General features: G+C 36.1%; 3 protein-coding genes across 5 annotated transcripts in view; 2 read left to right on the plus strand and 1 right to left on the minus strand.

Moving 5' to 3' along the window:
• Nucleotides 1-788: 788 nt before the first annotated feature.
• Nucleotides 789-8,078, plus strand: LOC139688245 (probable RNA-binding protein 18). 2 transcript variants are annotated; one of them, XM_071585704.1, is made up of 5 exons: nucleotides 789-892; nucleotides 971-1,065; nucleotides 1,166-1,379; nucleotides 7,209-7,282; nucleotides 7,367-8,078. In XM_071585704.1, the coding sequence occupies exons 1-5, from the start codon at nucleotides 878-880 to the stop codon at nucleotides 7,566-7,568; spliced, it is 600 nt and encodes a 199-aa protein (XP_071441805.1). In that variant the 5' UTR covers nucleotides 789-877; the 3' UTR covers nucleotides 7,569-8,078. The 2 variants fall into 2 exon arrangements, with proteins under 2 accessions (XP_071441805.1, XP_071441813.1); XM_071585712.1 differs by having other exon boundaries at nucleotides 980-1,065.
• On the minus strand, nucleotides 7,287-9,058 carry Polr1H (RNA polymerase I subunit RpI12). The gene is made up of 5 exons (XM_071585726.1): nucleotides 9,005-9,058; nucleotides 8,673-8,925; nucleotides 7,851-8,058; nucleotides 7,712-7,777; nucleotides 7,287-7,514 (listed from the first exon to the last, which is right to left on the minus strand). The coding sequence occupies exons 2-4, from the start codon at nucleotides 8,797-8,799 to the stop codon at nucleotides 7,753-7,755; spliced, it is 360 nt and encodes a 119-aa protein (XP_071441827.1). The 5' UTR covers nucleotides 8,800-8,925; nucleotides 9,005-9,058; the 3' UTR covers nucleotides 7,287-7,514; nucleotides 7,712-7,752.
• A 49-nt stretch (nucleotides 9,059-9,107) lies between these two features.
• Nucleotides 9,108-14,101, plus strand: part of LOC139688263 (carnitine O-acetyltransferase-like) — a 29,500-nt gene continuing 24,506 nt past the window's right edge. Inside the window, exons 1-3 of one of the 2 annotated variants that reach the window (XM_071585738.1) lie at nucleotides 9,108-9,155; nucleotides 9,251-9,429; nucleotides 9,543-9,679. In XM_071585738.1, the coding sequence (XP_071441839.1) occupies nucleotides 9,397-9,429; nucleotides 9,543-9,679 (170 nt within the window). In that variant the 5' untranslated portion in view covers nucleotides 9,108-9,155; nucleotides 9,251-9,396. Of the gene's footprint in view, nucleotides 9,156-9,209; nucleotides 9,430-9,542; nucleotides 9,680-14,101 lie in introns of those variants that run through there. The other variant, XM_071585745.1, reaches the window with a different exon arrangement.

Below are 14,101 nucleotides of genomic sequence, written 5' to 3' on the forward strand. Positions count from 1 at the left end.
AGTTCTCTAGAGACGAACTCTTACACTATTCATGTTTATGAATTGGTGCGGATCTTTTAAATGGAGTTTCGGGTGCCTCTACCTTTCGTTGAACATGCGCTACCAGAAAAGTGAGGGTTTGGTTCTACCAACCTTTGTTTTGTGTTACTCAGGGGTTATTCATGACAAAAAGTCGAATGAGGTGTTCCAATCAAATGAAGTAATTGTAGAGTTTTCACAAAAAATCATCAGGTCTGCGCTGCCACATTTTAGGTATTTTTTATAAATCTAATTTTAATCCGTTAAGCATTGGCTCGCCTGAAATATATAACTCATTTTCCTGTGCCATGTTTGAACCCATTTTTACGGAGGTGGGTTTGTTCGAACGAGTCGTGAATCAGCCCCGAAGAGGTTTCCGTCAACTCCACGGGGAAGAAAGATTTTCGCGAGGGGGGTATATGCTGCCACCCTACGACCTATGAACCAATGTCTGTAGTCAATAATACGTTTTCATAGTATGCTTTGGCAGAATGCTTTCTGTTGATTTCTTTAACTATTTTCTTCATGCTTGATAGAAATAAATGCTGACACGATTGACCCGAATTTAGCCATTTTTTGGCCAGAAAATATAAGCTATACGAATATTTTTTGCGACTATTTTAATACATTTATCCTTAAGTATGTTTGTATTTTTAAGCATAAGCTTAAAGTGGCCGAAATTGTGCTGTCGTCCAATCAGTGGTTAAATATCCCATATGGCAACGTTGGACTGGGGTCTATTTTGTCTGATTTTGCTCATTCAATTGTTTTAGGTAGCAAATGGTCGATATGGGTAATTGAATGCTTTGTTGTCTGCTTATTATATTAAAATGATCGAATATATCTTCCCTGGAGCAGAATGAGTGGAGTAGAGGTAATAGTGGATATTCTTGTATTCATAATATTGCATGGCTTTGGTTGAAATAACCTCGTCAAATTATAATTGCGCTAGCCATTGCAGAAGCCATTACCATTGGAGCCCTTGCCAGAGAAGGCACTCGAAGAGAGGCGACTGTGGATTGGAAATCTAGACTCTAGAATTACTGAGTAAGTTTTACAAAATTAAATATCTCAAGGGAGCATTTTTGGTCCTTGAATATTCAGAAAGCAGCGTCAGCAAATAATTTATTTTCTTTACTTACTAACGGTATCAACTCCTCAAACTGCTGCAAAAATACGGCCCTATTGAGAAGTTCGACCTGCTATTCCATCGTTCTGGGCCGTTAGTTGGCTTACCGAGAGGTTATGCTTTCGTCACTTTTGAAAGTAATGAAAACGCCACGAGAGCCAAGGTTGCCTTGGATGGCAAACTTGTTGGTTGCAAGAGGATTGTCCTGAGATGGGCGCACAGTATTAGCAGGGTAAGCCAGTTAAAATTCATTTTTGTTCAGTACATGTTGAAATTCAAGTCCTTAGTCTTCACCAATTCCCCATATTTAATCATCCATTATGCTTTGTGAAGGAAAAAGATTGTTCGTTTTATTTTGCTGTCGGTCAGCTATACTGCTTCATTGAATGGAAATACAATACCGCAGAGAGTGTCAAAATACAAATATGGGCATTTCAATACAAATAACGCAAGATGGCAGTCCTGTTCCTTTTTTAAAGCTAACTTCCTTACTCCCCTATTTCTTCCATCTAATGTATTTCCTTATTTGCCCTTTATATTTTCTCCTCATTCTTCCTCGAGGGCCATTGCAATCATTACAATATCAAAATACCTCAAGGTTTGTCCAATCCATCGGGTTATTTCCCTTACTGCATCTTAAAGTTTCAAAGGCTAGTATTAACCTTAGGTATTTTTGTTTCAAATTTCTTCTGGCAAGATTTTAGATTGTGGAAACACTAGTAAGGTTATTAAAAGAAGATTTGCGCAATAAAAGAAGCTTTTACAAAGAGTATGGCATCGACAGGGGCCATTAGTAAAGATTTAAAGAGAAGACTGTTGGAAACTTTAAATTGGAATGTGGTATTCTATGATTCGAAAACATGGTCATTGAGGAAAGAGGATGCACATCAATTGGTAGATTGAAAACTTTTGTTAAATGGGTGTCAAGTATTGACAAAGTGTTTTGGGTTGTAAGAAAAACAAATGACTACATTGTATGCATGCATTGGGGGGGGAGATGAAATTTAAAAGAAGGCAGGGCATATTGTTTGAGTTATTTAAATATCCTTCTGGTGTCATTCATATATTCTGTCTTTCACTGGGTTGAATCATTTTCTTGTGTTTCTCATCCAAATATGCTTGTTGCATCGTAATTTATGTTTTGCCCTCTTCAACGTTTTGTATTTCAATTTGGTATTTATGATTATGAGGTTGTGGTAATATTGATGTGTGTCAGTCTTGTCTTCATTCCCACCTTAAATGTATCTTTTCTTACATTGCTAAACTTAATTCTTATTTAAAAATACTTTTCAATACTGATTTTTGACTTCATTTTTCTAGGTATGTAAATGTAACATGAATGCCAATTTTCTTAATCATATCTATCAATTGTGTATATTTTTATAGTTTTCAAATCTGACTAAAACTCTTGAATTCACCATGTACTATTTGATGTACAAAGATTAACACTCACTGCATGTCTTTACCCAGCCATTGTGGTCCCATCTCCTCCATGTGCACACCTCTCCATTTGTATTCATGAATTTATTTTGGCGATGAAGTCTATTAATATGGCCACTATTTTTAAACCGTGGCATGGTTATGTGACACTCAAGCTTCTGTCACTCTTTCTGTCTCTATTTGGATGAAATTACAAAGATTTTTTTATCCATTAGGTGTGATTTGTGATCTTTGTGTCAGAAATTCCTTTTTTCACTCTTTCTTTTTTAATTTCTCATTTTTCAAAACGGATGCTACTTTTCTTCCGTAGTTACATAAAACCTATGTATGTTTTTTCACTTAGCACATGAGAATGTTATGATGGAATGAAAAGTATTATGCCACAATCATAAAAATATGTGGAATACTAAACACCTTTTCACTATTGATACTGAGAGCTTCTAGGAAGTCATATCTGATGGAGTTGATCATAAAGGGGATTTAGAGCAAAAGGCCAAGAATTGTACAGTTACAGACTTTCAGAGTGAAAAAATTGAAAAATACAACATTAATTGTAAAATAAATGAGATTAAATCAAGTATATCACTAATTCTCAGTTCCTCAACATTGTCATAACTGGGGATGAGTTATGGGTGTATTGTACAATGGGGAATGCAAACCCTAGTACGTACAAATTAAGTATTCCTCTTCCCCAAAAAAGTGAGATAGGTGCGGAGCAAAATTAAAGTGGTGCCGTCTTCTTTGACCACTGTAGCCTTGTACAGATACATTCTGGTAAACAAACAGGTATGGAATTGTAGTTAGATGTAGGCATTCTCCATTATTTTCGAGATGCAGTTAGCTGCAAAAGACCAAACCTCTTCAAAAATTCTTCAAAAAAATTCTTCATCCCATCCATTCTACTTCACCAACGTCTTCTTGGTAAAAATTGGAACTGGTTGCCCGCAAAGCTCTTTACTCTCCAAATATGGTTCCTAATGATTTCTGAAGGTTAAGGCACTACTAAAAGGATCCCAATTTGAGAGTAGAGAGGGGATAATGCAGAACATAATGCCAGCTCTGCAGGTAGTTCCAAAAGATGCCTTCCGGAGGCATGAAGATTGTTGGACTAAGAATGTGTTGGCTTTTTGAAGGGGATTAGATTCCCAACCCTGTCAGGTAGACATCATTTTTCTGGCCAAAGATTGGGTACGTTTTAGACATCTTGTATGTGCATCCTTCTTTACATTTCTTTAATTTCTCATTTTAAATCTCATGTATTGAAAGTTCTATTGTATATTTAGAAAATACATTGGATATTAGTCTCTGGGTAATAATATCTAACACTTGTCATTCCGAGACACAATTTTACAAACTTTTCATGAACCATGTCCTTTTGCGAAACATTTTGATTTCAACATGCTTGAGTTACTTCTGTTGTCAGCTTTTCAATGTACAATCAATCATCCTTGTACATTGTAATTGGCAAATGCATTTTTATATTTATTCCTTCATGAAATGATTCAGCCACGAGTTATACAGATGTAGAAACTTGGGCAATGAATTATGCTTCAGTGGAAGAAGGAGCCACCTTAGCTTTCTGAAATCGTTAAATACTATGCTATCATAAGAATTTCAATACATGTTCAGAAACAGATTTGTCCTGTCAGCATTGCACCTTGATTGCAGTTGACCCAGTTGACGACAAATTATACCATTAGGAGCAAGACAGCGGATAAGATGTTTAGAAATATAATGTTGACTTTGCCAAACATGGGGCAATCCACTCTGATTCACATTGAATAAAATAAAATGTTTCAATTCAGGTAAATAATCAGTACAGGCTAAAAATAATATCTCCTAGATAAACAAAGTAATGAAGGCATTAGAAGAAAGTCATTTGATCCTGGACTACCCTACTAATTAATTTCTAAAATGTTACTCCAGCATTTTCACAAGAACATAATGGTGTGCTCATAAGTTCAACCTGAGTATTTAAATTAACGAAGCTGTTGATTATTCTGATTTTCAGACTTTATAGAGCAGTATAGTAAACAAGAGCTGCCTGTAAGTTTCGTTTAATTGTCATGCATGTGTAAATAAGACCACCAATCAATTCTTGGCAGGGGTTGTTTTCTATGGGTACAGATTTCTATATCACAGGGAGATTTTGTTTTTATTTTTTGTTTAATTTAGGATTGGCTGTTGGCATTTTGATAACTTCTCTATATAACTTTACTGACTTAGAAACATATATTTCCTGTCTGAATGCTTAGAAAATAATTCAGATCACTGTCTCTTATCTTAAATTACTTCATGAAAATTTCTTGAAGCTTAATCATTTCATCCAACTTGTTACTACAAAGCTTAACCAATACCCATGTCCTATTCTCTTTTAACATATTTGTTTCTTCATCAACAGATTTGCACCATTATACAAGGGTAGTCCCAAAAGTACCCGACCCAACGAAGAAAACACAAAATTTTGGAAAAAAATGTATTTATTTGTCAAAATAATCTCCTTTCAGGTCCATACACTTTTCCCAGCGATGTTCAATACCCTTTGATAATAAGAATTGTCTTGCTCATCAAAATAGCCATTAACTTCTGACATCACTTCTTCACGGTTGGAAAATCTTTGACCACTGAGCCATTTTTTCAAGTTTGTGCCCAGAAAATAATCCAAGGTGGCTAAATCTGGTGAATAGGGTGCATGTGGTAGCAATTCCATTTTTAATTCATGAATTTTGGCCATTACATAACGGATTTGTTAGCTGGTTTATTGTCTTGATGAAACAATCCTTTCTTCTTAGTCCAATGCAGCCGCTTTTGCTTGATTTTTTGCTCAAACGTTACAATAAGTCCACATAATACTCGCCGTTAATAGTTTTTCCTTTTTCAAGATAGTCAATGAAAATTATCCCATGCGCATCCCAAAAAACCGACGCCATAACCTTGCTTGTAGATGAAACGGTCTTCGCCTTCTATGGAGCCGGTTCTCCCATTGTTTTGATTGTTCATTTGTCTTGGGGGTGAAGTAATGGACCCATGGTTTCATCCATGGTTATGAAATGACGCCAACATTCTGATTTATTGCTGTGAAACTTTGCTTGATACTCAATTGAAACTTCATGACACTGGTTTTGCCCTAGTGTGAGCAAACGCAGCATTCATCTTGCACACAGCTTTCTCATATCCAAATTTTCAGTTAATATGCAATGTACCATACTTTTTGAAATGCCCACTATGTCTGCTAGCTTGTGCACCTTCAAGCGACGATCATCCAGTATCACTTAGTGGATTTTCTTCACCGTTTGTGGAGTCATCACCCCATTTGGTCGACCAATGCAATGCTCGTCTTCACAGCTCGTATGTCCTTGTTTCAATTCGGTTACCCAATATTTCACTGTTGTAAATGAAGGAGCAGACCCACCCAGATTAGAATCCAGTTCAGGTTTTATATTGGCTGGGCTGAGGTCTTTCAAATAAAAGTATTGCATCATATAATGATGATTTTCACAAATTTACTGAAAAAGTTCACTATTGATGGCTGCCAAACAAATACTAAACAATATAGCACCTTCAAACTTGAAACATATGCTTTATAGAATGCATACTTTCTAATACAGTGATATTTTTTAAAGAACTACCGCCATCTCCAGGTCAGGCCGGTTACTTTTGGGCCTTCTCATGTAATTTGTCTGCTCTAGACCCTATTTCTGACTATGAAAATGGAACTGATTGACAAAAAGCCGAAGCATTCAAAATAATTTCAGCCTCATTACCCTTACCTGAACTAACCATAGGTAATTCAGTCCATAAAACCAACAAAACTCTATCCTTTGCCTCCACTGTGAGAAAGTGACCATATTTATATTCCTGAAGTGAAGCCTATTGTGGATATTCAGTTATACATGTACTTGACATGCATTTTCTCAAGCCCCAGCCATTCATTACCTCTATAAATCGCTGCTAAGAAATCCATTTGATTGGTAGTGTGAGTGCATGCTTATTCAGTTATTAGCTTTACTTGTTGTTAGTGAGTGGCTTAAACTTCTTGTAGACCACTTTGGGGCAATTTAGCCTGAGTGTAAGCCATTAATATCAGGCAGAGGATTAGGTTTATATTTGTAAAATGTCTGTAGAAACTGATATCCTGAAATCAATAATTGTTGAATGGTTTTTGGTGCCAAGGCATTCATTGGGGAAAATGAGGCCAAGGCTTTTGAAAAGGTTTAAGGTAGTTAGGGATGTTCAGGGAAATTATAAGAATAACCCACTGTCAGTGTATTACACCACTCTGATAATATTTAAGAAATGGAATTCATCACTGAAAAATTTAAACTCTTCAATTTTTCTGCACATAATTCCCAATTATAACGAACTAACTTGTCTGCTCCAGAATACTTGCTGTAAAATCTACTTAGCTCACAGTCATAATCCCGCTCATTTATGTACCTAATTAAAACTGATGTCTGTACCTCTGGCTCTATATGAACATTATGACATGCAAGTTACATGCATGTAGGCATTACTAACAAAAATTCAGAGAAAAATGCAAGTGGCATCCTATCAATTTATTTTGGTTATTCAAAATTTGATGTAGATATATGTTTCATAACATATATTTAATGCATTTTAGGAAGATTTGGAAAGACCCAAGCCACAGTTGGAAATACCGGCACTTGCTGGAACCAAAAACGAGAAGAAAGTCAGGTAATCCGGTTGACCAGCATTTTATTTACAATAAAAGATGAAATCTTTGCACTCATACATTCTAACATGGTAATTTTGTCTTAGTCGCTTAAGTGTTATACAGGCAATTGAAGCAAAATTGAAAATGATGGAAAGAGGCTCATCAGAAGATTTTGAGTTGAATGCTGGACCATCACGGGGATTACCGCTGAATCCTGCCCTCAGTACTGCCAATACAAGATCTCGGGGCAGCCTGAAACATCATCATGACACAAGACCATATAATAGAGCTTATAACAGGAGGTGATTTACAATAAGAGAATTTTTATGTAAATTAATTTGTGGTTTATGTCTAAGGTGAAACTTTGACATTGATGATTACATGTTCAGCATATGAATGGTGTTTTTATATATTTATTAAGGACTTAGGGGAGTGTACATCAATCTCACCATTTCTCAAGTTGTATGCTGTCAGTATGATGTTGTTGTTCTCATGAATTTTCTGATTCTTTGTAACTGTAAAGAGAAGATTATATTACGTTTTTATCGACATTTTACTGCCAGGAACTGAAAGAAATGCTATACTTACTGGCAATTTATGCACGTGTAAAATACTGTTTGCCCTTCATCAGCAGATCGTAGTTGAAGTGTTGCATAGGCCATTTTATCATTGCCACACATTGGGCATTGTCTTTCTACTATTGGCCCTTCACTACCACCGGTGTCCTTCTTTTCATACTTTTTACCAGTTATTGAGTTGAAATGTATTGTGTACTCTTTTTCCATGGCTGAATAAACTGAAACAATACCCAGGCAATGTGCATGTTATTCTTGAATTACTTGGAGAGAACGTACATTATTTCACTTTGGTAACCATGCAACCAAGAGTTTGCAGGGAGGGCAAAATTGGCTTCCCGTTGAGTGAGAATTCCATCACGTTAATGGAACAAACTTAGGATTTAATTCCCTTGGCTCTAGAAAAAGTATAATCCATCCATAGAGGATATAATTAAGGTAAGATTATCTGAAATAAGCGCCGAGAGGTGGTTGAAGGAATTTTCCCTCGTACCTGTGCGCCGATATGAAATATTATATGGCGGTTCACAGAAAAGTAACTAAGTATCTGAAATTTTTTAAATAATATTCAAGATTTTAGGAATAAGGCACTAAGGAATTAACACATCCAAGTAATTAGCCGAAGGCAATAATAGGAAGCACAAGCTATTAGTAATTTTAATGTTATTGACCTGCTCCGCCACTTCCCTCCTTGGAAACGTAATTTCAGAACAGTACGAGCGAAAGCAGTCCATGACTATAGGAGCTACCCATTTTTAGTTAACATATCGCTACAAGTTAAATGAATTACGTTGATGGCAAGTGGTTAAATTGTAAGAATTTATGGTGTTCAAACCTTCAATCGCACTATATTCCTCCTTGCACGAGTAGCATATTATATTCCCAGTGCTCTCCATAGCGGGGAGAATAGTGCCACATTTAGGGCAAAATCCAGGTTTGCTCACGAACGGTTTTCTAAACATATTCTCGAGGATTTTAATTATCTTAATCGAGAAGGCTGTACTGTGTTATGGGATTTAACGCCTTGTGGCTGATCAGTTAGCTTTTACTTCGGCCACCTATTTACTTCCTCCTCAGTTTCACATCACCTATGAGAGATTCCAATTATGGTCATAAACTTCATGGCTTCACTCATTTATACAGATTAACCGCAACACGTTTCGTTACCAGTGTACGAAGCCAATTTAATCGGGATAACCATAGTGCGTACGACAATTGAAGAGGTTACAGCGCGAATGCGAAAGAGCAGCTGTAAAAACGATAGGCAGATGTTAAAGTCGTCGTGAGAAAGGAATGAAGTGATGAGGTATTAATAAAGGTATTAGTATTCTGCTTAAATCAACGTCTTTTTATATCGTTTCTAAACAGACTTCCCATTGTAAAACTTACTTTAACTTTTTACCCTCGATTAAGTCCAAATTGGGTTAGCAATTAGTTACAGCTTCAAAATACCAACGTCTGAAGAGTAACTTAAAGAATAGCTTTAAATTGGTAACATTGCGCAAGTTGCAACTTCATCGCATTCAAAGGTTTAAACCGGTAGTACGGCACATTTCAAGATGATGAGTTTCGTAGGATTTTTCCGAGCCGTGGTTAGTGGAATCAAGTGGTGTTACCCTATAGAGTAGATCCCCTGGTTTCAATGTACCTTATACAATTATTGTGAAAACATTGAATAACATTTTGTTAATTATTGCGGTTTTAGGCTCGTCCGTCGTATTTAAAAACATTTTCAAACCGTGATTCCAAGATTGCTGAGGCGATGAGGAACTTAATGACACAGCAAAATCTTCCAAAGCTTCCTGTCCCACCTCTTCAGAAGACTCTCGACAAATATCTCAGGTATGAGTAGCTTGCGGTACATTTATGGGTGACAGCCTTCTTTATACCTCTTAATTTACGTTCCTCGTGGTATACAAATTTCTCTCTGCTATCCACAAATTTCAATTATTAAAGTCAATGAATATATTGAATTGAAGTATTTTAATAGGATAACATACGTGTGGTTTCAGTACCCTGTTGTATTCCGACCCTTCTGAAAGGCTTCTTAATGGGTGTGGGCTATGAATATCGGAACGTCCTACTGGCTTGGGTAGGTCTATGTAGTCGGATATAGTCAATGTGAACGGATACCTTGGCCATAAAATTCTATGACAATTCTCCCCATACTGCTAGACAGACTAGCTGTAATAGGTTCTAAAACCTTATTGAGGTTTGGTTGATTTCAAACCCGTTGTATTCTTTAAGTGAATATTTTAAACTTGACTTCTCAAGATTGAAATTATAATGCATGTGTATCTCGTCACCACGGTAATGAATGTACGTATGTATATGTTTTTCTTTTGTCGACAAATAGAGTGGAAAGTGCTGCTCTTTGATGAAAAAAGATTATAAATCCAACTGGGTTTATTCCGTATACTGAATAGCTACTGTACCCATTGAGTACAGTCTGCCAAATATGTAGATATTGAATATTATTCTTAAGGTATAATAAGAAAACATGAATGTAATTTACCTACTCTGAAACCTGGGTAAAGTTCAGTTGGATGCTGAGCATTGTACCGGAAACAGTTGGGCACAAAAGACTTCACCATCTTATATACAATAGTATCTATTGAAACCAACTGTACACCTATGGTTTACTGAACCAAGAGGAAATTTGCAAGATAGAGATCTTAATGGGTAGTTTCCACTATAATATACCTAGAGGTAGGTGGATTTCATGGGTGAGTTAAGTACTTCGTGTAGAGTCTTACAGTCTGTGAAATTCAGGATGGGGACATTCATTTGCATTGAGATCAATGGTTGTTCATGGTTGATTGCGAAGCAACACCAAAGAGCTGATATTGTGTGAGTTTGCAACCCACCCGTGAATCAACCTTTGGATTTACATGGAAATTACTGTGGCAGCGAAAAGTGAACATATGTATATAATTAGAAGGCGAATGAATTTTCTGGGAATAAAAAAAGAAAATGATTTATATATCCAATTAAATGAATTTAGTGGATATGGAGAGTATGTATGAAATCTTTATGGCGCATCCATTAGGGTAGACCACTTGGACGCTTAACACATTGTAAATTAAGGTCATTTTGGTCCAGGGATCAAGAAAATATTTGTTTTTTAGACTTAGTCCGAAAGAGCAAAAGTTAGGCTAAGATGCAGTTATAGCATACAGTAGCCCTGAAGAGGGGCAAATGACAAAGTAGCAGTTTGTATTCGTTCGGGTAATTCTAATTATTTAAGATGAAGGGCTTTTAGAAAATTTTTATAAAACTTTTTTTTGGAGAGTAAGGTTCAGTCACTTTAAATCTCTATCCTGAAATCGAGTGTACAGGTCAAATGCAAAGGCTGTTTATCGTTCCAAAGCAAAGGAAGCTCAAGAATCACCAAGAAAAAGTTGGAGAAAAGGTAGACTATATTCATGTATCACAATTGTTTGTGGAAGTGGAAGCCTTAATGGCAATGAAATGACGAGAACATTGATGCACTGTAGTTTTGGGCCAATTAAGTCCATATCCTTTAGTTCTTTATAGAATCAAAATGAAAAACATCAGCCCTGGAGGCCATATTTTGGTAGGGTGCCATTTGGAGAGCACTTCAGGTATGTAAAGTATGCCCTGCTTTGGATGGGATGTTGAACTGTGGAGCCCATGATAACTTTAATAATTAAAGTCACGAATAATTTGGAAACTCGTAAGCTGAACCATCACTGGAAGCAAAAAAAGTGGAACTGACCCATCAATAACAGAAAGGAATGTAAAACATAGGATGCCTTGGGTTATCTCCAAGTTAAATAAGGCGGAGTGGAATTGGCAGCACTATTAAATTATTTCAAAATAGGAGAAAGTTTGTTTGAAATGGGATGGGATCTGAGTGATCACAATGTGTTGGCTGCAGAGTAAAATGGGTGTCTTTCCTTGACCACCCTAATGACCCATTCTGTATTGTGAGACTATACTTAGAGGGACTGAGAATTGAAAATAAATTTGATAATATTGCTGTGACTGTCTGGCCAGCCAAGGGATCAATGGGTGAAGATATAGCCTATGCATAGTTAATTAGTGAGGTGAACAGAAGTATGAAATTTTTTTGTTCAAATGATCAAAAGACATAGAACTAGTGAGTATTACACTATTTACATTGAGATAAAGGAAAAAAATGTAGCCTGTGACATTGTATGTGTGGTTTGTCACATATTGTACCTTTAAAGCCCCTATAAAAATTTTTGGAGTTTAAGAGGACACTTCAATAGCTTAACTGGCTAAAGCACTTGACCGGATATTGAGAGATCCATACTCGAATCCCAGTCAAGGGGAATGATTTTTACACTCTGAAATTGTTGCATTGTAGAACATCTCTGGTTTTGACCCTTTAGATGGATATTCTCTCTGCCTTATGGTAAGTAATATTTAAAAGGAACGGAGAAGGAATTTTTAAACAAAAATAATAGCAGTATAAGATATATATTGAAGGGAGAGAAAAGATTTTAAGATACTCAAGTAATGGCTTACCTGGAGATCTAATTGATATCCCAAAAATGGCTATTGACTTTTCCTAATGAGAATGCTATAGAGGCAGCCCATGGAACTACCCCAGAAGACTATACCATATGAGAGATGTCAGTGAATATTGGCATTTTAAACAACTTTTAAGGTGTGCTGAAGGTAATTTGTGCTAATATACTTCGCTTGTAAAAACTTGTTTGGAGTATGTTAGAAAGATGATTGACGTGTGTGGTCAAATTAAGATCCTCATGTAAGTGAAAACCGAGGTATTTGCCTGTTGAAGAATGCTGGGTTGTATGGTTGTTAATTGTTAATAATGAGCTCCTGGATGGGGTGATATTTTACAAAGAAATATCTTGAAACAAGTTATGTTATTATTGAATGTGGGATTGTTTTCTTGATGCCTCAAGGACATGCTCTTAATAGTATTTTTTGTGCTTATCAATAGAGAAACAGCAAGAATTCAGGATGGTAGTATTGCCCGCTTACAAAACCACAGTGCTATTTTTCTTGGAAAGATGTGGGTAATTGTTAGAAAAAAATAAATAGGAAGGACCCAATGATTCATCCATGTGAGGCCACCATCAAGTGGCACTGATCTGAAGGTACATGCTCCCATGTGGGAGTTGCATCATAATTTAACAATTTGTTGATGGTTTGCATAATATGACATAAGCCATAGACAGGTTGTGTCTGAAATTCTTATGCTTATCAATTTTTTCGATAGTATTGAGTGATCAATTATATCAAAAGCTTTGCTACAATCATAGAATGTGGCAATGGTCTGCTGATAATTATTTAGCCATCGGCATGCATTTTTAATGAAATGGAAGGCCGCTGAAGTAGTAGATCTACCTACTCTAAAACCATGCTGAATACTGATGAATGTATAAAATCAAAATTTTATAGGTAATTTACCATAAAATTGTACATTAAATTTTTTAATATTATGGAGAAAACAGACAATTCTGGAATTGACCTATACATTTCTGAATCATGACCAGGGCCTTTTGTTTGAATTGGTGATACTATTGCAGTTTTTACATAGGAATGAAAGTAGCCTTCATTGAGAAAGACATGAAAAATGTCATGGAGGACTTTTTAACTGAACATTAATCTAAGTAACTACTTTCACTTAAAGTACATTGAATATGTTTAATGCCATTCTCTTTACCATGAGGCCAAGTCAAGAAGCCTGACTTTTTGCCATAGTAGGCCTTTTTTTACTGGTTTCTTTCACAGTCCCCTCTTCATGAGTACTTTTTTTAGGTCTATCATATTCATACATGCTCTTGTTATACCTGTGACTCTTAAAATTCCTTGTCATGAGAGTTTCATTAAACACACACACAGCCATGGCTTTCTCAGTATGCCCCTGCCTCTCAAACTTTTTAGTTTTCTCTCTGCCTGGTAATTCAGCTCTCATTCATACTCTTAACATAATCGAACCAGTACAGCATCCTTTTTTATACTTGGCACTTTAACTGTACCAGTCCATCCGTTCTGTATTCTTTCATAACCTGCCTAACCCTCATTTTGTCACATATTTTTACCACAAGGATGCTCCCCATACCAACCCTATTCAGTCAACATTTATACTTATTATGGCATTCCTAATTTTCACTTCCATGCAATGAAATGGGGGGAAGTACACTTTTGTTCACTGCCATTTTGGCTGCTGTAGAAAGATATTAATTATTTGATGCACTACACATATTCCTACCAAAATTTCTGTTGAAATTTGCATGCCTTTTA

This window comes from Hetaerina americana, unplaced genomic scaffold (assembly GCF_022747635.1).
Source record: "Hetaerina americana unplaced genomic scaffold, ioHetAmer1.1.p SCAF_1, whole genome shotgun sequence".
NCBI classification, from domain to species: domain Eukaryota; kingdom Metazoa; phylum Arthropoda; class Insecta; order Odonata; family Calopterygidae; genus Hetaerina; species Hetaerina americana.